The 19,699-nt window shown below is 59.4% G+C and overlaps 1 protein-coding gene across 1 annotated transcript in view; it reads left to right on the forward strand.

Moving 5' to 3' along the window:
• WDR1 (WD repeat domain 1) overlaps positions 1-18,757 on the forward strand; it is a 43,876-nt gene extending 25,119 nt beyond the window's left edge. The window contains exons 6-15 of the mRNA XM_058723092.1: positions 1,103-1,180; positions 1,735-1,815; positions 2,039-2,272; positions 4,870-4,962; positions 6,682-6,833; positions 8,152-8,239; positions 11,792-11,902; positions 14,025-14,198; positions 15,923-16,067; positions 17,629-18,757. Coding sequence (XP_058579075.1) covers positions 1,103-1,180; positions 1,735-1,815; positions 2,039-2,272; positions 4,870-4,962; positions 6,682-6,833; positions 8,152-8,239; positions 11,792-11,902; positions 14,025-14,198; positions 15,923-16,067; positions 17,629-17,735 — 1,263 coding nt within the window. The 3' untranslated portion in view covers positions 17,736-18,757. The remainder of the gene's footprint in view (positions 1-1,102; positions 1,181-1,734; positions 1,816-2,038; positions 2,273-4,869; positions 4,963-6,681; positions 6,834-8,151; positions 8,240-11,791; positions 11,903-14,024; positions 14,199-15,922; positions 16,068-17,628) is intronic.
• Positions 18,758-19,699: the final 942 nt, after the last annotated feature.

The following is a 19,699-nucleotide window of genomic DNA, read 5'->3' on the forward strand; positions in this document are numbered from 1 at the left end:
GCCTGGGTTTCTTCATGAGGACAGTGGTCACGGTGTCCGTGAAGGGTTGTGACCGCAGGAGCGTTTCGGATGACGCGTTCCACATGCCCTAACGAAGTTCGGCAACACGCGGCGTGATCGCCAGGCATTTGTTCTCGTTTCTGGAAGCCAGAGCCTGAGATCCAGGTGTCCCCAGCTTGTTCCTCCACCCCCCGACTCCTTCCCAATTCTGTTACCTCTGGGGTTCTTTGGCTCAAGGGAGCCTAACCCCAGTCCGCCTCTATCTGGGCTTGTTCTGCACCCCCCTCCCCCCCACCCGTCTGGGTCATTGCATTAGGACCGTGCTAATGACCTCATCTTGATTGCTTCTGGAAAGACCCTCTTTCCAAGTGAGGTTTCCATTCAGATAGCACCAATTCAGCTTGTGTCTTTGGGGCGTAATTCAACCCATAACATGACAGACACACATGTGGACCCCTCGCATGCAGCTCCTGATTAAGTTGAGTCAGTGCTTGGCTTTGGAGGGCACTGTGGGGCAGGTGATGAGTGGGGGGTTTTCCTGAAGGTTAGCTGTTTATACCCACAGAAGCAGTTAACCCTTCTTACCCTTGGGAGAGCTAATAGTGCTTGCCAGGGTGGGGAGGAGCAGGGGGTGTTTAGAGGATGTTTTCTTATACGAACCCTCGATTTGGGAAAGAGTGAGTTGTTCCTCTAGGAAAGGGACTCACCCCTGGAGGGTCACTTGGAGTCTTGCTCCCAGGAAGTACATGACCATCGTTGAATTTCTGGCTGTTAGCTCCAACCCAAGGTGCTGCACCCTGGAGACTCAGCCAAGAGGCCTCCAGGTTCTGGACTGGAGTTCTCACTGGGCCCCTGAGGGAAGACGGCAGGTTGTGTCTGCCAGAGGGGAAGGAATGCACCCTGAGTGTGGGAATGGGGAGGCCTGGCCCTCCCAGTGAGTCAGGGGCTGCTTCAGACTTGTTTATTTAAGCCCTGAGGTCGTCCTGTGACCTGGCAGTTCACATCGGCAGCCAGAGTGGATGTGTGAAGCAGACTGCATATTTCATAAAGAACTTTCCAGAACCTCCCGTCATCAGGTGGATAACTGTACATCTTCCCACAGGACCACAGCCGCTTTGTCAACTGTGTGCGATTCTCTCCTGACGGGAACAGGTTTGCCACAGCCAGCGCGGACGGCCAGGTGAGGGCTGAGGGCGGGGGCGGGGGCTCATCGATGGCCTCCCAGTGGTTCAGGGCAGGCAGACCCTCCAAAGCCCGTGTTCCCATGAGGAACTAGAACTCCCCCTCCCTCCCGCTCCTGGAAGGCGCTCGGGTTACTGGGTTGGTGGACCCCTTTTCACCTCTCCTTTTGTTTTCTATTTTTGGAGAGAGTGTGAGCGGGGTGAGGGCAGAGGGGGAGAGAGAGAATCCCAGGCAGATTCTGCGCTCAGTACAGAGCCTGATGTGGGGGTCGATCCCCCAACCCTGAGATCACGACGTGAGCCAAAATCAAGAGTCAGGTACACAACTGACTGAGCCACACAGGCGCCCTACCTTTCTCCTTTTTAATAGAGCTGGAAATCCCGTTAGCACTCGTTTCAGGTTGCTTTTTTTTAGGAGTCACAGTAGCAGACTCTTGACGGTAGAGCCGTGGCAGGAGGGGCTGGTTTCACGCACAGCTGGCAAGAGCATCCTCACACCTGTGACCCGTGTGTGTGTGTGTGTGTGTGTGTGTGTGTGTTTATTCCTCAAAAGATCTACATCTATGATGGAAAGACGGGAGAGAAAGTGTGTGCCCTGGGAGGAAACAAGGCTCACGACGGAGGCATTTATGCCGTGAGTACAGATTTGTCTGCGGCTGTGGTCGGGCGGCATCTGTGTTTGCCATCATCAGTGAAGAGTTGGAAGCAGGGGTGGCGGTAGTGGGCTTCAGGGTCCCGTGGAAAGGGTGTCGTGGTCCCAGCGGGTCCCTCCCGGGCTGAGGGCTGTGGACAGGCTGCTTCCTGAGGCCCCTTCCCACTCTGTTCTCTGACACGTGGTCCACTGTTCCATTTGACAGATCAGTTGGAGTCCTGACGGCACCCACTTGCTTTCTGCCTCCGGAGACAAAACCTCTAAGATTTGGGACGTCAACGTGAACTCTGTCGTCAGCACGTTTACGATGGGCTCCACCGTCCTGGACCAGCAGCTGGGCTGCTTGTGGCAGAAGGACCACCTGCTCAGCGTCTCCCTGTCCGGGTACATCAATTACCTGGACAGAAACAACCCCAGCAAGCCCCTGCGGGTCATCAAGGTGAGGCTGAGTTAGGGGCCGGCCCTGGGGGCTTGGCAAGTGGGACGTGCGTTCAGCAGAAGTGAGAGTCCGGATGTCGAGCTCTCCTTGAGTTTCTAGAAGCGCCAGGATTCAGGGCCTGGGTTGTTGGACGGTGGCCCTCACCCTGCAGTCAGGAGCCCCTCTGACCTCTCTGGGGCAGCCTCCCTCACTTCGGAGCTTCCAGGTGTAACACACGGAGCCCAAGGGCATCGCTACAGACACGGAGGGCCCGCAGAGAGCCTCAAGGAGGATCAGGAGGCCTTGGCGCTGGACCTTGGCGTTTAGGTGGCATTTGAACGTGGGAAGGAGAGACTTTGGGTTTTGGGTGGTTCAAGCAGGGAAGGCCCGTGGCAGGGAATGAGCTTGGAGAAGCAGGTGGACCTTAGGGTACAGAGGCCTTGAATGCCCAGCTGGGAGTTTGTGTAGCAGCAAGCCACGGGAGGTGGTAGGACCCTGTCCCCGGCTCCCGTCCTGTCACCTGCAGGCTTCCTTGGGCCGGGTGATGCCCAGGGTCTGCCCCCAGTGCTCCTCCTTTGACAGGGATGAGTGCGTCTTCTTCCGCCTTAGCCCTTGTGATCTCACTATCTCTGGAAATCAGCAGCCAGGCAAGAGCCAGGAGCTCCCTGAGGACAGGGCGGGCTCTGCTGCTATCCCTGCAGGCCTTGCTTCTGCCCAGGAGTCAAGGGAGGCATCGTCCAGGGTGGGAACCACTGTGTCCCATTCAGGTGCGGATGCTGCGTGGAGGGAGGACTGACCCACTGCAACGGCCGCATCTGTCCTCACTGCTGGCCTCGTGCCATCTGCTGTCATGAAGCTTCACCCACCTTGGCCCTGAGGACGGGGCGTGGGGACCCCTCCTCGAGTTAGGCCCCAGCCTGGTGTGATGGACGTGCTGTGAAGGGTGTATCCGGCCTGACACTGAGCCTGGGGGTGCTGGGGGTGCTGGGGGTGGGCCCCACCCCAGGACAGTCACTTTGCTGGGCCTCCAGATGTGATGGGGAGAAATTGCTTGAGACATTCAGGCATCGCCGTCAGCCCACCTGTGCCCAGGAGGGCGGTTTCCCATAGGCCACCAGAAGCACAGGGACCACAAGTTAGGCTTCCGTTCTCCCAGGCCAGCTCAGGGAATCTTGTGGGCTTTTACAGTTCTCAGAAGAGACTCCTGGCCCCGTGCCTGCCAGTGTGTAGGTGTGTGAATCCCAACGTATCTGGTGCCGATCCTGGGCTGCAGGGGTTTCTAAGCCACATGTGGGAGCTCAGGAAAAGACTGGAGTCAGAAGAGCAGTTCTCAGCCTTGGTTGCATGTTCAGATTTAAAAAGGGCTGGTGCCTGGCTTGCCCCAGAGGGACTGGGTCATCCCTGTAGGGATGGGCCTAGGTGCTGGTACTTGTAAACACACCCAGGGGATTCTCCTGTGTAGCCGGAGCACCGATTCTCAAGGGAGAAGGTCCATCAGGCTCATCCGAGAGGGCCAGCTTGTTAAAACACTGCAGCTGGGTTCGTCCGTGGACATCTGTGGGGCACACGAGAGCCCGGGGTTCTCACAAGTTCCCAGGTGAGGCGGTGGCCCCAGGCAGAGATTGTGCACAGAGCCCCAGGGCATCTTACCGAGTGCAGGTCCCGAGTCCCCAGGACACAGGTGGACGCCCAGTAGGGCTGGCTCTGGTCTGAGGACCACACTTAAAGTGTCAGGGCTGGCAGGGCCCTGTCCTAGAAGGAGACAGGAGGTGGGAGTAGCCCAGTATGTCCCCTGAGAACTGTGCACCGTTCCTCTGAAGACACTTGCCACATCGTGGCAACAAGTGGAACCCCACAGAAAGCTTGGAAGTTCCTGGGTCGGGGCCTGTGCAAAATTGTGCCAACCGTCAGCAGAGCATTACTGGCAAAGGCCCTCCTCCCGCCCCTGGTGAAGGGGGATCAGTGATCAGGCCCCCCACCCCCTTAACAGTTACAGAGGGGTTACGTGTCCCCTTTGCAGCAGAGGTCCAGCTGTAGAGTCCTCTGTGCCTGCCACGTTGCCAGGCAGGGAAGTTGGGGGGGGGGTGTTGGTCAGAGCCCTCGAACAGCTTGTGAGTTACAGGTCTGGGAAGAGAACAGGCTGTCAGCAGCACCCCAGGACTGCCTGGGTCTCTCTGGGTGGCCCGGACGCCTCTCCACCCGCCTCTGAGCTCCAGACCCCCCCGAGACCCGTCTGTTAGCTGCTGCAGCTCCACAGGTGTGAGCAGCATTTCCCCCTTGCGGGGGCGCTACTGAGACGAGGCTCTTGGCTCCTGGGCTCCCTTAGATCCTGTCCTTGGCCCGGGTTAAGCTGAGGTACTAGGAGGGAAGAGGCTGCACAATACGATTTTGTCACCTGCTCAGTCAGCTGGGGATAAAGCTGACCGGGGCTCCGGGGAGGCGTTTGCAGGCACGCGGGGGGCCGCTGGGTGTTGCCACTGACGTCAGCGGCAGTGTCGAGGGTCTTCCGCCTCTTTGTCACCCAGGGGCACGTGTCAGTCAGTAGAGGGTGGCTGGCAAGTTGCAGCGGCAGGATGCTGTGCTCTGCGCTCACCCTGCCCCGTCCGTGTCCCCCACAGGGTCACAGCAAGTCAATCCAGTGTCTGACGGTGCACAAAAACGGAGGCAAGTCCTACATCTACTCCGGGAGCCACGATGGACACATTAATATCCTTTGACTCACAGAGCTGGCTGTGGGGCCGCTGGCAGGAGACGTGGGAGGTTTCTGTCCTCGCGGACCCAGAGGCAAGGACAGCCAGGTGGCAGCAGCAGGGCGCAGCCAGCCCTGGCTGCTCAGACGGGCCGTGTCCACACTGGGGACAAGGCTGCAGCCCAGACCTGGCGGGTCACTTTTTCCTGGGCGGCTGGGAGTGGCTCTGGATGGAACTCTGGTCCAAGCTGCCTCTCTTCCGCGTGGGCCCCTCGAGCGGCCCGATCCCTCTCATAAGCAGTGAGTCAGAAGTCTCAGAATTCAGTAGAAGCTAGAACCTTTCAGGACGGTCCCCTTGTTTTAAAAATGGAAGACCGAAGCTCAGAACGCTCCAGGGCCTTCCGCAGACTCACACTGCTTGTGGGCAGCAAGGGACTGGGGCCTGTTTCTCCCTCTGGTGAGGTTCCTGACGGTCCCTGGAGACTTTCTCTGGAGGCACGTGAAGCCGCCCTCACAGCCGTGCTGTTTGTGGCCTGGGGCCGGTAGCCCCTCCTCCTCCCAAGATTGCGGTCCATAGGGTACTGGGTGGGGCCCGGGCAGGTCATCCAGCTGCTGGCGCCGTGTGAAAGGCCTGGCCCTGTGTGGACTGTTTCCTAGTCTGCGTGCTTCTTAGTTCTTGGAAGGGGCTGTCCCGGAACCGTGTGCTCCTTCCTTCACCCCTGCAGAGCCGGCTCATCGCTCCAAGGCTCTGCGGTTTTCAGGGGAGAGATCCGGCTAGGGAGGTCTCCCCACACCCCGGGGGAGGGGGCACATAGGTCACTCTCCACCCCGTCAAATGTAAGGAGGGTGGCATACGGTGGGAGCTGCATTAGAATCAGAGGCAGAGAAGGCTCTAGAACCTGTCTCTCCTGGAGCAGCGTGCCATCTTCAGCTGCCCTGGCGTGGCCCCCCTCCCCTTCCAGGTCTGCCCCGGCATCGGAGCACGCCGACATGAACCCCCGAGGCTCCCAGGTACTAATGTTCCCTCGGGTATGGAGGGCTGGGGTCTCCATCACAAGAGCATGTCAACAGTGGAACACAACTGTAGCTTTCTGATGGGGGCGATGATCTTCATTTAAAGTGAGATTTGCGATTGTTCATATGAAAGAGAAGTCCCATAGCTTAAAACACACCTTCTGCCGGAACACCCCAAACCCACGGTCTATAAACCCACCCTGCCAAGTGGGTCAGCCCCGGGCTGTTATGTGGTGGTCCTAGCTGGCCATCTGTTTGCGTGGGGAGGGACCAGTCTCCTGCCGACAGTCCCGGGCTGGATGGCCCGCCGCAGAAAGCAGGCTGCAGCATGGGCTCAGCCGCACAGCGTCCCGTCCCGGTGACAAGTTACTGGCCAGCCTCCACTCTGGCAGGGCCCCGTCCCCTCGCTGCAGGAGCCCGTCACGGGGGGACTGTGACCCGCACACACCGTCAGCTGGCGGGGACTGGCGCGGTCCCATGATCGGCTCCCGTGGCCTCAGGTTGCACTGTTTGTAACTCAGCGTGTCCTCAGTGGCCTGCTCGCTGCGACACCAGAACGCCTGTCCTGGAATTGAGACATAAACTCGCCCTGGGCTTCCCCTCGGGCCCCGTGCCCACGGTCCTGTCCCGAATATGCTGCCCCAAGCGAGGAATGGCCAGGCCTCCCCAGCGGGGCCTGCACCGTCTCCTGGAGGTGGCCTTTCCTTAACCCCCCGCCCCACATTACTGGGATTCAGAGACCGGGGAGAACGACTCCTTCGCCGGCAAGGGCCACACGAACCAGGTGTCCAGGATGACCGTGGACGAGTCTGGGCAGCTGGTGAGCTGCAGCATGGACGATACGGTGCGGTATACCAACCTCACGCTGAGGGACTACAGGTGAGCGGGCCAGGGCCGGGGCGCGCGCCCTGGAACAGGAGGCCCCTTGCCTGCAGCGCTTAGTGCTGCCGATGACACGTGGCTCTTCTCAGCGCTGTCCCCACAGGCTCCCAGGGCCAGGCCTTCGGCCACGGGCCGGGTTAGAGTCCAGGTGGCCCACGTAGACCATGACGGGTGTAGACTCTGCCTGGGAAGTAAGCAGAACATCTCAGCCCGAGCGCCTTCCTCGTTCTGTTCCTCAACAGCGAAGGAAGGCAACAGAGGAGGCGAGGCTGCCTTGCGGGCTGTTGGGAAGGCCCAGCAAGGCCCTCGAAGGCCCCTGGCACGTGGTGGGTGGCTCCAGAGGACAGACAGGCACCCAGGTGATCTGAGTAAGAGGCGGTCTTGTTTGGTCTGGCTCTGGGGTCTTGAACTGGTCGGCCCCGGAGCTGGGATAGCGGCTGTTAGCAAATAGCCTGTAGCTTCCCGTGCACAGTGGGGAGGAAGGAGAGCAAGGTCTGGCTCGTAGAAGCACGGATGGGGCGCCTGTCTCCCCCCGCCCCCTGCCTCCCCACTGTGCTCCGTGTGCGGACCCCCGTCCCTCCAGACTCCTGGAGACATGCTGGTGACCCTCACTTGGATGCGGTGTGTCCCCCCCCCGCGCCTGGCAGGACCGGGCCTGGAGTCAGCTGAGCCTCACGGTGAAGGGCAGAAGCTGGCCCAGAACCCAGCGTCCAGGCCCCAGCCGCCCTCCGTGCTGCCCCGTAGTGACCCCGCCTCAGCACGGCCCCCGTGAAAGCCTTCCCAGGAGCTGCACGCGGTGCGGCGCCCTGAGCCTCACCGGAGGGAGACCCCGAGCCACGTGGACCCCGCATTTGGCCTGGTCACAGGGGTGTGTGTGTGCAAGTTCCCCTAGGGCGTGGTTTCAGGGCGTCCGCCAAAAGCGAACATAGGATTTTCACCCATGGACACGCCAGCTTCTTTGGAAGGGTCACCGTGCTGAGCAGAGTGGCTGTGTGGCTGCTGGCGTGAGGGGTGGGCTCAGTTCGATCCGTGCCCTGGGAACGCCAGGGATGAGGGCCAACAGCTCGTCGGGGGCCCCCTTCCTTACTTCCTCTTGCCCGCCACCAGCCCCTGTGTGATCTCTGGTCTCTGTCCCAGAAAGGGTCCTTCCTTTGTGGTCCCAGGTCTCCGCTCGTGGCTCCTGTGGCACGGACGGAGTAGAGCTTTCACTTCCTACCCTGAGTTGCTCGGGTGTGCAATGAGTGTGTGGTGTGCTTAACACGCACACTGAGCCCCCGTGAGGTGGGTGTAATGCGTTTTCCCTTGTCTCCAACAGCGGGCAGGGGGTTGTGAAGCTGGACGTCCAACCCAAGTGCGTGGCTGTGGGCCCCGGAGGCTACGCCGTGGTCGTGTGCATCGGGCAGGTAGGTCCGCGTCGGTCTGGCCGGAGGGAGCGGCAGAGCGCCAGGTCTGAGGTCCGAGCTATGCTGCTCTCCCATTTGACAGGAGCTCTGACACCTGTCTGTACCGAGCACTGCACGTGTGTTCGATCAGTCGGTCCTCAGCAGTCCTGTTCTCTAGGACAGCATCATCCCCATGTTATAGATGAGGAAACAGAGGCACAAGGAGGGTAAGCTGCTTGCCCACGGTCTGCGGCGGACAGAGAGCGGAGCTGCGATTCGTACCTGGGCAGCTGTCGGGCATCAGGCACCCTGTTGCGACCGGCACAACAAACACCGAGATCAGGGTCCTGAGGGTAGGGGAACGTAAGAAAAAAAAAGAACAGAAGCCAGTTTGGGAACAGGAGGGTCCCCTGGGCTGATGACCCAAGTGACAGCTTTATTGTTGCTGTACACAATCTTTTATATCAAGACTCTTATGGATCAGGTCATTCTAAGAATAAACAGGTTTCACATGATCGCTGCCAGCCAAAACATTTAGTTCTGTGTACCTTGTGAACTTTCTAAACGGGTCACAACAAGACCTTGTTGATAGATTGCTAGCAAAATACAGTTCCCATGTTTGGTTTTCTTTGACCTGGGGTAGAAAGGGGGGTAACATTACTGCCAACACCCACAGACCACAGGCTTCAGGAGTTAGATTTCTCAGCCTTGACAAGGCTTTTGTATGCCTTTGCGAGTGGGGGGATGGGAGGGGGAACCACCGGCTTGGCTGAGTCAACAGGGAGCCGTTGCTCGACCCAGTCTCAGCCTGGCACCGGGGTCCGGCCTCCCACGGCACCCCCCGTGTCCATCAGCCCACAAGGCCTGCTGGAGGCACAGCAGGGGCGGTGTCCTCCTCACGACAGGAGTTCACATCCCAGCCCCGAGCCCTGGAGCGTGTGATTCCATGCACGTTCCTCGCCCTCTCTGGGCTCTGCTTTTCTCCTCCCTCCCTGACAGCTCACGGGGAGGATTTCGAGGACGTGTGGGTCCGGCCCCTCGTGCCCGTGTAAGTTCATTCGTAAACGAGGCTGAGGCAGACAGTAGTCGGCTCTCTTCCCCAAGGCTGCGTGATGGCCGGGGCACCTGGGCCATTCCAGGTGTGCAGCCTGGGTTCCTGTTCAAGACGGGCCACCTACACACCTGATCTTTCAGCATTTCAGCATCTCTGGTCTCTTGACTGAGACCCCAGCCTGACCTGCTCCATACCACGTCCTGCTCCGAAACAGGCGGCCCGTGTCCGCAGACCCAGGCGTCCCGCCATGTAGATCAGGGAGGGCAGGAGTGACCGAGCCCCCAATGGCAGGAGCGACAGCCCTGCTAGAGAAGGCTGGCCGCTCCGAGTAGCCGCCCCACCCCGTGCCGCGCCAACGGACTTCCACGTCCCAGATAACAGGAACTTCGGCCGGGCAATTACCAGGCAGCCTGGGTGGTCAGTGGGAGAACTGCTGGAGTGAACCGCGTGGAGCGCTGTGGGGCGGGGGAGGGGGCACGGAGAGGCAGCCTTCCAGAAGGATGGGCGGGGCTGGGCTCTGTGGCAGGGCCTCAGGCGGCAGTTTCCTGCCTGCGGAGGGCCGTCCTGACAGGCCCTCCTCCAAGGCTCACGGCGGCGAGGCGTGTGCAAGCGGGTCAGGGGGGCCACGGAGTACAGCGTTGTTCCGTGCCGTGCCGCTGCTGCCCTGGCCCTGCCCCTCCCCCGCTCCAGGTAGGAAGCTTCTCTTGAACTCCCCAGTGCAGGCCGTAGGGTCAGCGGAACATGCCAGAAGGAGGCTGTGATTCTAGGTCAGGAAACAGCCAGGGTCCAGCCTCGTCTCAGATGCTCATGCTCCTAAGGCCTCCCCTGTCGGGTAAACCCAGTGCCCGCACCTGCTGGGCGGGTGACAGGGGCAGGTTGTTCAGGTGCATTTTCACGTCTCAGTGAGGGTACCGGCACCCACCCACCTGCTCCTCTTCCCCTGGCCCTCACCCCATAGGACGCCAGAAGCGGAAGCCACTGGAGAGGGGGGCAGGGGGGGGACAGCTGGCAGCTCGGGCTGGGGTGCGGTGGGGTGAAGACAAAGCTGTCCCAGATCAGGGCCACGCTATCTGGGAACAGGCCAGTGAGCTGGTGGCAAGAGGGGAGGCAAGGAGCGAGTGGGGGTGCAGGGCGGCAGAGGGTCCCCACCAGATGGCAGGAGGTACACTGTGCTAGCCGGGGACGCTGAGGTCTTGTGGGCCCGGACGTGCGTCCCAGCTTGGTTGCTTGTTTTCTGGGTTTATTTTGGGTTTTTTTCCTGTCTTTTATTAAAAATTTTTTTTTAATGTTTATTTTTGAGAAAGAGCACGTGAGTGGGGGAGGGGCAGAAAGAGGGAGACCCAGAATCCGAAGCAGCCTCCAGGCTCTGAGCTGTCAACACAGAGCCCGACACGGGGCTCAAACTCACGAACTGCGAGATCATGACCTGAGCCGAAATCGTGGTGGCTTAACTGACTGAGCCACCCAGGCGCCCCACAACTTGGTTTTGCGAGTTGTGAGGCCTCGGACCTGTGGCTCTGGGTGTACCCCAGTTTCTCCTCCGCACGGTGGGTGGGGTGACGGTGCCCTCTCCGGGGTGGGGAAGGGGCCCACAACGCGTGCAGCACCATTGGCAAGGCTGTGGCACACGCTGCGTGAACTTCAGTGGCTATTTTGCTTCTGGCAGGGACTATATTTGATAATGTTGAGGCACCTCCAGCGTCTTTTAGCCTGGGAGGCTGAGTAGGTCTGTGTGCAGAGCCCCTCGGTGGGTCTGGGACGCCCAGGCGCTCAGCCCTGCCTGAGGACTCCGTCCTGCCCCCGACGGAGTCCAAGGGAAGCAGGGACGTGCTGCCAGGGGGCCCAGTGGGGCGCCTCCAGCCGTCTTTCTGTGTGCCACCCGCGCGTGCTGTCCTTCCGCTCCCTGGGACCAGGCGCGCTCTAGAGGAGGCCTGTTGGGGAGAAAGAGCCTCCGTGGACCTGGGCCTGGCTCTGCTCTCTGCCCGCTGGCGCCCACACCTGGGGCCTGGTTTTCTGTCTGCAAGACGGGTACCAAGGCCATCTCCCCAGCCGCGGGGGACGCCCGTCTGACACGTTGGAGGTTTCACACGCTGCAGATCGGAGCTGCGAAGGGGGTTTCTTTGGACCTGGGAAACCAGAACTGAGAATCGTCGTGTGTCCCGTTTGTTCCCAGTGTTGCCTTAGAGCCAAACGTTTGTGTCTCTTGAACCTCGTGAGAACGCTGTTTGGCAAGGCTCGTTTACTGCGTAACAAGAGGAAGGGAGTTCAGATGGCAGATGGCTTCCCGAGGAGTGGGTGCTCGTAGTGGCAATGGCAGTAACGTGGCGATGGTGACAGCAGCTGGTATTGTGATACCGTGACTAGGAACTGTCCCTGTCCCCAACGGCTAGCAAGGGAGGGCGCACGGAACCAGCATCCCAGGGCCCCCGCCCCCAGCGAGCTTCGGGACAGAGCTCAGAGCAGGGCCGAGCAATCTGACCCTGGCCACTGCACCTTGACTGGTGGACTGTGCTTTTCAGATCGTCCTGCTCAAAGATCAGAAGAAGTGCTTCAGCATCGACGACCCTGGCTACGAGCCCGAAGTCGTGGCGGTGCACCCCAGCGGTGAGACGGTGGCTGTCGGGGGCGCGGTAAGGCTCCCGTCCCTCACGTCCTCTGCCCTGGCTCGTCTGGGTGGTTTGGGGGTGACACGAGCCATATGAGCGCGGGGATGACCCGAGGCAGGACGGGAGGGGAGTGGTGGGGGCCCCAGGCAGTGAGCTCAGGCGGGGTGGTACTGGGCCGGAGGGCCTGCGGCAGGAGCCATCGGCCACGTGAGTACTTGGGGCACACGTGACTTGGCATGTTGAGAGGACCGGCATGGATGAGCTGGGCTTGCAGGTTGTAGAAGGGAGCGTGACGAGAAGATGCTCAGCGCCTCGGAAGCAGCACTGACCCGATAGGTTCAGGGTTTTCCTTCAGTGCTGGCCCTGTCTTGCACCGTGTGGCGCTCCCGCTCTCTAAACCTAGAGCCGCGGGACCGGTCTTTGCCCACCAGGCCGAGGCAAACTGGTTCCCTTCTTCCCGTCTGGTCCTGGGGGGCCCCTGGCGGAGGAGGTCCGGCAGACCTTCGTGCCTCCAGGGAAGGAAGCGGGCGTCAGGCAGCACCTGCCGTGTCAGAGACCGGCCAGGGGCCGCCTGCTCCCCAGCCGCTTGAGGACCCGGGGATCAGCTGCCCACCGAGAGGCGCACGGCCGTCCTCATGGATCCGGCGTGAGGGTCGAAAGGCTGGCCTGGGGGCGTGGCTTGCACCTGGCGCGTGGGGTGCATCAGCTCCACGCTGGCCACTCCACTTGGACTTGCTGCCTGTCCGTGCAGCAGCAGACGTGTCCCTGTGAGTGTGGCTGCCCCTCCACAGGGCGCACCGCGTCTCCTCCCACCAGGCAGCCCAAGGCCGGGACTGGGCCACAGCCCCGGCGGTTCCCACAGGGCTCCCACCCGGCCCAGACGCCGTCTCCGTCGGCCGGCGCACCTGCAGTCCCAGTGGTCTTTCCTGGGCCCGTCCCCCATTCCTTTCCAGATGCTGTCCTCTGGCAGGTTCTGAGAAACAGGTGTCACCTTCTTAGGGAGGAGCTCACAGCCTTGGTCCCGGGGTAGGAGGTCAAGGTCAGATGTGGGGTTTGAACCTGGTGTTCCCCCTGCAAGGCCGTACCACTGTGCCCTGCTTATCAGACCTTTACTGTTTCTCTTGAAAAGAAAGATGGCTAGTTTGTCGTCCCCTCAGCTCCCCTCAGTCCCCGAGGCCTCGGCAGCTTCCATCTTTCCTGGTTGTCTACCACTCCTGGCCTGTGAATCGCCATGATGGCACAGGACATACGTATGTCTATACCGAGTTTCCCCACGTCTCACACACACTAGCCGTCTTGGTTTATTTTGATGACCTTGCAGCAGGTGGCTGTCCCATCACGTACTTGGCCCAGTAGTGGACATCGGTGTGGGCCTCCCAGGATGTGCTTCATGTGCCATCTGTGAACACAGGCTTTTCCTTCGTTGGAATGTGTTCCTCGTGGGCAGTGTGCTCACGAGACGTGGAGCCCCGACCCCCGCTGCATTAGGCATTGGATGGGCTTGTCGCGTGAGCCCCGGAACTCCCGTGCTCAGGAACCCTGTGGGGGCTGGATGAGGCTGTTCCTCCCATGTTAGAGGCAGAGAGGAGTGCGTCGTGGACATAGCTAGGAGACCTGAGATTGTCTGTGCCACACTGACAGCTCCACTGCCCCGAGGGGGCGGGCTGGCCCTCCATTTGCCTCCCAGGGCAGCCACAGGGCATCCTAGGCAACAGCAGGCTGGACAGAGCAGGGGCCTGGTCGGAGTGAGTTGGTACCTGAAGGAAGCAGGGCAGGGACAGAGCACAGGGGACAGGCAGCGTGGCCAGAGGGGACAAAGCCAGACCAAGGGCCCTCACTGGAGTGCTGTCATGTATAGGTCATTCTCAGAGCTTGGCCTGTGGTCACCTGTGTTAGAACTTACTGGAACATTTATGAAAAAAGGCAGAATCCTGAGCACCCAAACACACAGTCAGAATTGGGGGTGCCTAGCATTCTGCATTTCAATTACCCTCCCGAGTAATTCTTCCCAACTGTGCTGAGCGAGCCCTGGGAACTGCTGAGAGGTTTTAGGAGGGTGTCAGGAGCGTGTGTGTGTGTGTGTACACGCCTGTGTGCACTCGTGTGCACACAACGGGAAGTGACCTGCCGCTCTTCTGTCCTGCAGGATGGGAATGTCCGCTTGTACTCCATCCTGGGCACCACGCTCAAGGACGAGGGCAAGCTCCTGGAGGCCAAGGGCCCTGTGACCGATGTGGCATACTCCCACGATGGCGCCTTCCTCGCCGTGTGTGACGCCAGCAAAGTGGTCACGGTCTTCAGCGTCGCTGATGGTTACTCGGTGAGTGGGCGGGCCGCGCGGCTCTGTCCCCGTGCCGGGCGGTGCAGATGGCGAGTGGGGAGCCACGGATGCCCAAGACCACGTGGCACCCATGCTCTCAGAGCTGAGTGACATAGGGCAGGGAGATACACCCTGTCGTCCAGGAGCTTGTGGCTGGTTAACGAGGCAGAACGGTTGCCAGGAAGGGCCCCGGGCACCGGCGAGGCGTGCTGGGAAGACAGACCGATCGGTCACCCGGATTGCCTGGCTAAGTGACTCCTGGTCTCAGGGACCTTCTTTTTCGCCAAGGTCGAAGGGCTGAGACTAGATTTTCCTCGGGAGTCTCACTGCCATTTAAAGTCTTGGGAAGGTGGACACTGATCATCCCAGCACTGTTCGTGTGGGGGCAGGGCGGGGGGGGCGGGTTGGGTAGGAAGCTGGGCAGCGGCTCAGCGAGGGTAGACGTGCCTGGGCCTGGGAGGACAGCCAAGGAACTTCACAGCCAAGGGGCGGGAGCGTTCATCGTGGGGAGAACTCGGGCCCAGAGCTGTTCGCCCCGGTTCACAGACAGGGGACTGAGCTCAGCTAGGGGTTCTGTCGCTTGCTGTCTGTGGCCACAGCAGGGGGCACTGGCTGGGGGGTTCCGGGTCCCTGGGCCCTTCAGTGTGCCAGCCCCCGCACTTAGGATGGGTTGGAACATGGCAGAGGCTGAAGAATTTACCATCTAGATTCTGCCATTAATGTCTCGCTGTGTCCCCTCATCCATCCAGTGATTTTCATCTTCATTTTGGGTGCTTTTAAAGTAAACTACAGACATCCGTATGTTTCCCCGTAAATACTTAGGCTTATGTATCGTTAACTAGAGGGGAGTCTCCTTTTAGTTGTCTTTCCCGTAACGTCACTTCTGACGGCAGGTGTGAGCAAATGCAGGTATACGCTGGAGTTGGGCACACGCCTGGAACCCGGACCTCCACGGACATAACACCCCGCCTCCCAGATTTCCTTCGGCCCCCTGACCACGTTCCTCAGACTCTATGTAAATGACTTCGTCTCTGTACCGCCCAGGTCTGGTTCACGGCCTGCTAAGTAAGCGGTCCTCAGGAGCGGGACCAGCAGTGCACAGACCAGGCACACTTGGGAAAGAAAATCACCATCAGGTTGACCCTTTCTAGGGAATAAGAAAACGGAGTGCTCTGAAGGAAAAGCATTCCTAAAGCATCAAGGGAAGCATTAGGCCTCATCCAGCTCACAGCCTCTGTCCGGGCCCCTGCCCCCAGCCTGGGCTCCAGGGTAGCGGGCAGGTGTGTGAGGGGAGAGGCAGGCCGGCCTCCCTCTGCCCCGAGCATTCACTTCACTGAGTGCTGCCTGCACGGAGCAGGACCCCCTTGAGCCTGGGTGGCTGTTTCTCGGCAGGTGTTCCTGTCCCCTCGCTGGGCCAAGGGCTCAGTGTGGACCGCACACACATCTAGCGCTTCAGGATAAGTGCTGTGATGCAGGGGGCCCAGGGGACGCAGTGGCTGCTGCTTGATGTTGGGGCGCTCCTTCCTGGGCCTCAGTTTCCTCCTCTCACAGAGCAGCGGGCACCGCGGGTTCTTCTGAGGCGTCCGTGAGACGTGCGCAGTGCCTGGCAGAGAAAGCGCCTCTGAAGTCGACCCTCATTGTCACCGCGAGGGCCGGGCGAGGTGACACACGCCACTCTGGCCTGAACCCTGACTACCACCTTTCTGTTCTCACCCCGCGACTAGGAGAACAACGTCTTTTATGGACACCATGCAAAGATCGTCTGCCTGGCCTGGTCCCCAGACAACGAACACTTTGCGTCCGGCGGCATGGACATGATGGTGTACGTCTGGACCCTGAGTGACCCCGAGACCAGGGTCAAGATCCAAGGTGACTCTCGCTCCTGCCTCGGCTCCCGGGCCTGAGTGTCCCGTCTGTTTCCGGGGAGTTGGCCGGGAGGCACGGTTCCGTCTGCTGCGTTCTGCCGGCCCCTGCCGGACACGAGCGACCAAGCACGCTCGTGTTCCCAGCGTGAGAGCAGGTGGTCTCCGTCCACAGGGCACGGGGGCCACTCTTGACCTCTCCTCCTGTCTTAGTCGTTGGGCCTCTGTGCCAAAGCATCACAGGCTGGGCGGCTCAAACCACAGAGCGACTGCTCACAGCTCCGGAGACGAGGTCGGTGTGGCTGGAGGGGTGGGGGGGCTCTTCGAGGTCAGACACTTCTCGTCGGGCCTCACGCGGGGGGAAGGAGCAGTGCTCCCGCTTGTGACCCCAGCTCTTCTAAGGTCCTACCTCCTAATACCGTCGCCTTGGGCGCTAGGTTTTCAGCATGCGGTTTTTGGGAGCAGACGCCAACACTCAGACCACGGCACTTCCCTTCCCCCTCCTCACCCCCTTGCACCAAACGCTGAGCAGGGTAGATTCTCCACCCATGGCGGGCAGTGTAGTGGAGCCTCACGTGGCCTTCACGCTTTCCTAGCACCCCCCCCCCTTTTTAAAAACAGGTGAAACTGTTCTCCATAAGTTTTATTTAATGCAACACATTTTTTCTGCCTGTGGCTCCGTAGTCACACGTGGCTCAGAGCCCTGGGAGGGACCACGCCTGTCCGAGGTGGATCTGAAATTCTGCCTGGTGACCCCCCCCCCCCCCAACCCGCCTCTCCCTCCTGAACTGCTCCTCAGTGGCCTCCTTGTGCCATCTGGTCCCCCTCGCCCTTTTCTGCACAGCGGGCAGCCTTTCGTGTTAAAACAAATGGGAGGCTTTTCTATTTAATAGTATCTCTGAGTCCACCTCGAGGCCTGTTGCGGGTGCTGTAGGCAGAGGGAGGGCACAGCAGGCTGCGGGCCACACAGGACAGATTCCCACGAGCCCTCCTGGCTGTGTAGTAAGACCCAGCAAGTTCCCGGTGCAGGTGTCCGTTGGGTGAGGGCAGGAGACTGGGGAGGAATTGGGTCATGCCTGGTGCACCTGTTACAGAGAGGGGTGGGGTGAGGAGACCCGCCCGCCCAGTGCTTCTCAGCCTTTATTCATTGCCACCGCATTTTATTACCGCAGACAGCCCAGGAAGCCGTTTGTGTACTGTCTGTGTCTTGTTTTATGCACAAAAAAAAAGATTTTTCGGGGGAGGAGCAGTTTTGTCTCCCAGGGGAGGTATCTGGTTGTCAGGACGGTACCCGTGTCTGGGAGGTCCAGCAAGGACGCTGCTGAGCCCAAGCGTCAGTCATGCTGGGTGCCGGGGAGGGAGGGGGGGGTCGAGAATGCCCGCGCCCACCTTCCTTCCCCGCCCCATGCTTCTCCTGCGAAGAGGGGCAGGGTCCGATGAATAGCCGTCCAACTGGGTTTCTCGGGCCTGTTGTTGGTGCCGGCGCAGCGGGTCTCCTGCCCCAGGCCGAAGGGGTTGTGGGACTGGGGACGCGGGGCCCTTGTTCAGAGCGCCTTCTTTCTTCCCAGATGCGCACCGGCTCCACCACGTCAGCAGCCTGGCCTGGCTGGACGAGCGCACGCTGGTCACCACCTCCCACGACGCCTCTGTCAAAGAGTGGACAATCACCTACTGAGGAGCCCCCTCCCGTGGACGGACCGAATCAGGGACTAGCGCCTAACCGCAGCAGAACACATCATTTCTCTAAATCTCTCTGTCGTGCGCCCCCCGCCCCTGCCCCCCTCCAGAGGGAGGGGCCTTAGCTCACGAGCACCCGCGTCTCGTCTCTGCAGGGTGTTCCTGTCTGTACACGTCCTTCTGAAAGCTTTAGACAGTGACCGTTTGCACATGAAAAATAAAGCAAGCACTTAAACAGCGTGTGGAGCGTAACTAAAACCCACCACCCAGCCCAGCCCAGCCCGAGTGCAGAACATTCCAGAGGCAGAGCCTCGAAAGCACACAGACCCGCTCGCCCACCGGCCCCCCCCCCCCCCCCCCCCCCCCCGCCTCGCGGCTCTTGCTCTCTGTCCGCCACCTCACCTGCAGAGCGCCCCCTGCCGGCGAGGAGAGGGCGCGCTCCGGGCAGCTCAGCGAAGCCGGCCTTGTGTGTAGAGCAGGTGCCGCTCGGAGCCGGGGCGTGCGCTGTGTGGTGGCCTCCGCAGCGGACCTTGAGTTCACTGTCCGTTTTTGTGCTTGATTTTAAGAACGGAATTGCGGGATTTTTTTTTTTTTTTTTTTTTTAAGTGTATCTTAACTGTTGCCTGTCCGTGTTTACGGGCTAGCGCGCTGAGGGCGCCGCCTCCGGGTTTCAGAGCCCTTGTTAGCGGGACCCAGGTGTCTCGGCCCCCGTTTGCTCTCCCGCTCTGATGTGTTCCTGTCTTTCTTTCCCCCTTCTGCCCTCAAGAGCAAAGGTTAATTTAAAGGCAGAGGTGAAGTCACTGTAAACTAACCTGTTATGGTTTTCACCTTTTTTTTTTTTTTCAGTGCAGAAATTAAAAGTAAGTATAAAGCACGGTGATCTGTAGTTCTTTTGCGTGTGTCGGAAATTGCTGGTAAATGTCGGCCGAGAGCAATCGCTCCCTTTGCACTTGTGAAAACACTTTGAGCGCTTTAAGAGATAAGACCAAGAAGTGATTAAATGTCTTTCTCTTCACTGTGGATTGCTGACTCTGTGTGGTGGGGGGCCCGTGGGGGCGGGGACGGGGAGAGCTGTGCAGGACCTTCTGGTTTCTCCCTGGCCTGCACCCTCAGAGGTAGACAGTTCCGGAACCCGGATCGTTGGATCTACCCAGTGGTGGGAGAGAAGCCCCAGGGAAGGGGCCTTCTGGATCCTCATCCCAGCTGCCAAATTGCTGTGTGACCTGGGCCACCTCCTCTCCCTTCTCTGGGCCTAAATGGATTATCCGTAAACTGAAAACAGCGGACCAGATGATCCCCAGATCCCACTGATTCTCAAGTGCTGGGGCAGTCTGTGACCTTTCTGGGGTTGCTTTCAAAAGTAAGGAATAGCGTGCGTTTAGATGTGGGAAAAAACCGAAATTCCCAAACACTCCTTTTAATTGTGAAAGGTTATTTTCTTGGCTAGAAAGACAACATCGTAAAGATGTCTAAATTTGTAGTTGTTCTTCTGGTTTCATCATACTGCTTCCATAGTTCATGTATAAAAAGGACCTGTGAGAGGAAGAGAGAATTAAATGTTAAGTCTATAATATCTAAAGCTGGGGCCACCACAAATCACAAAGTCCAGGAGTGTGGTTCATTCCTGTGTGGACTGGGGATGGGCTGCTTTTCACTTCACATCAATGGGGAAATGGCGAATTATTCACTAAACAATGAAGATTAAGTTTGGTAACAATCTGAAAAAAATAAGATTGTGTACCTTGTTCTTACACCAGGCTAAATCAAAAGCAGATGCAAGTTTTTTATTTTAAACAACGGAGTTTCAATAATACTAGAAGAAATCCAGGGACTTTGCGTCCACACAGACATGAGTATTGCTAAGAATGAGAAAAACTATAAAGAATAAAAGAATGATACATTTGGCTGTAATTTTTTAAAGTGCACTGAAGCAGAAAAAAACACAGTAAACATTTAAAAATA

The sequence above is a fragment of the Neofelis nebulosa genome, chromosome 3, assembly GCF_028018385.1.
Source record: "Neofelis nebulosa isolate mNeoNeb1 chromosome 3, mNeoNeb1.pri, whole genome shotgun sequence".
NCBI lineage: Eukaryota > Metazoa > Chordata > Mammalia > Carnivora > Felidae > Neofelis > Neofelis nebulosa.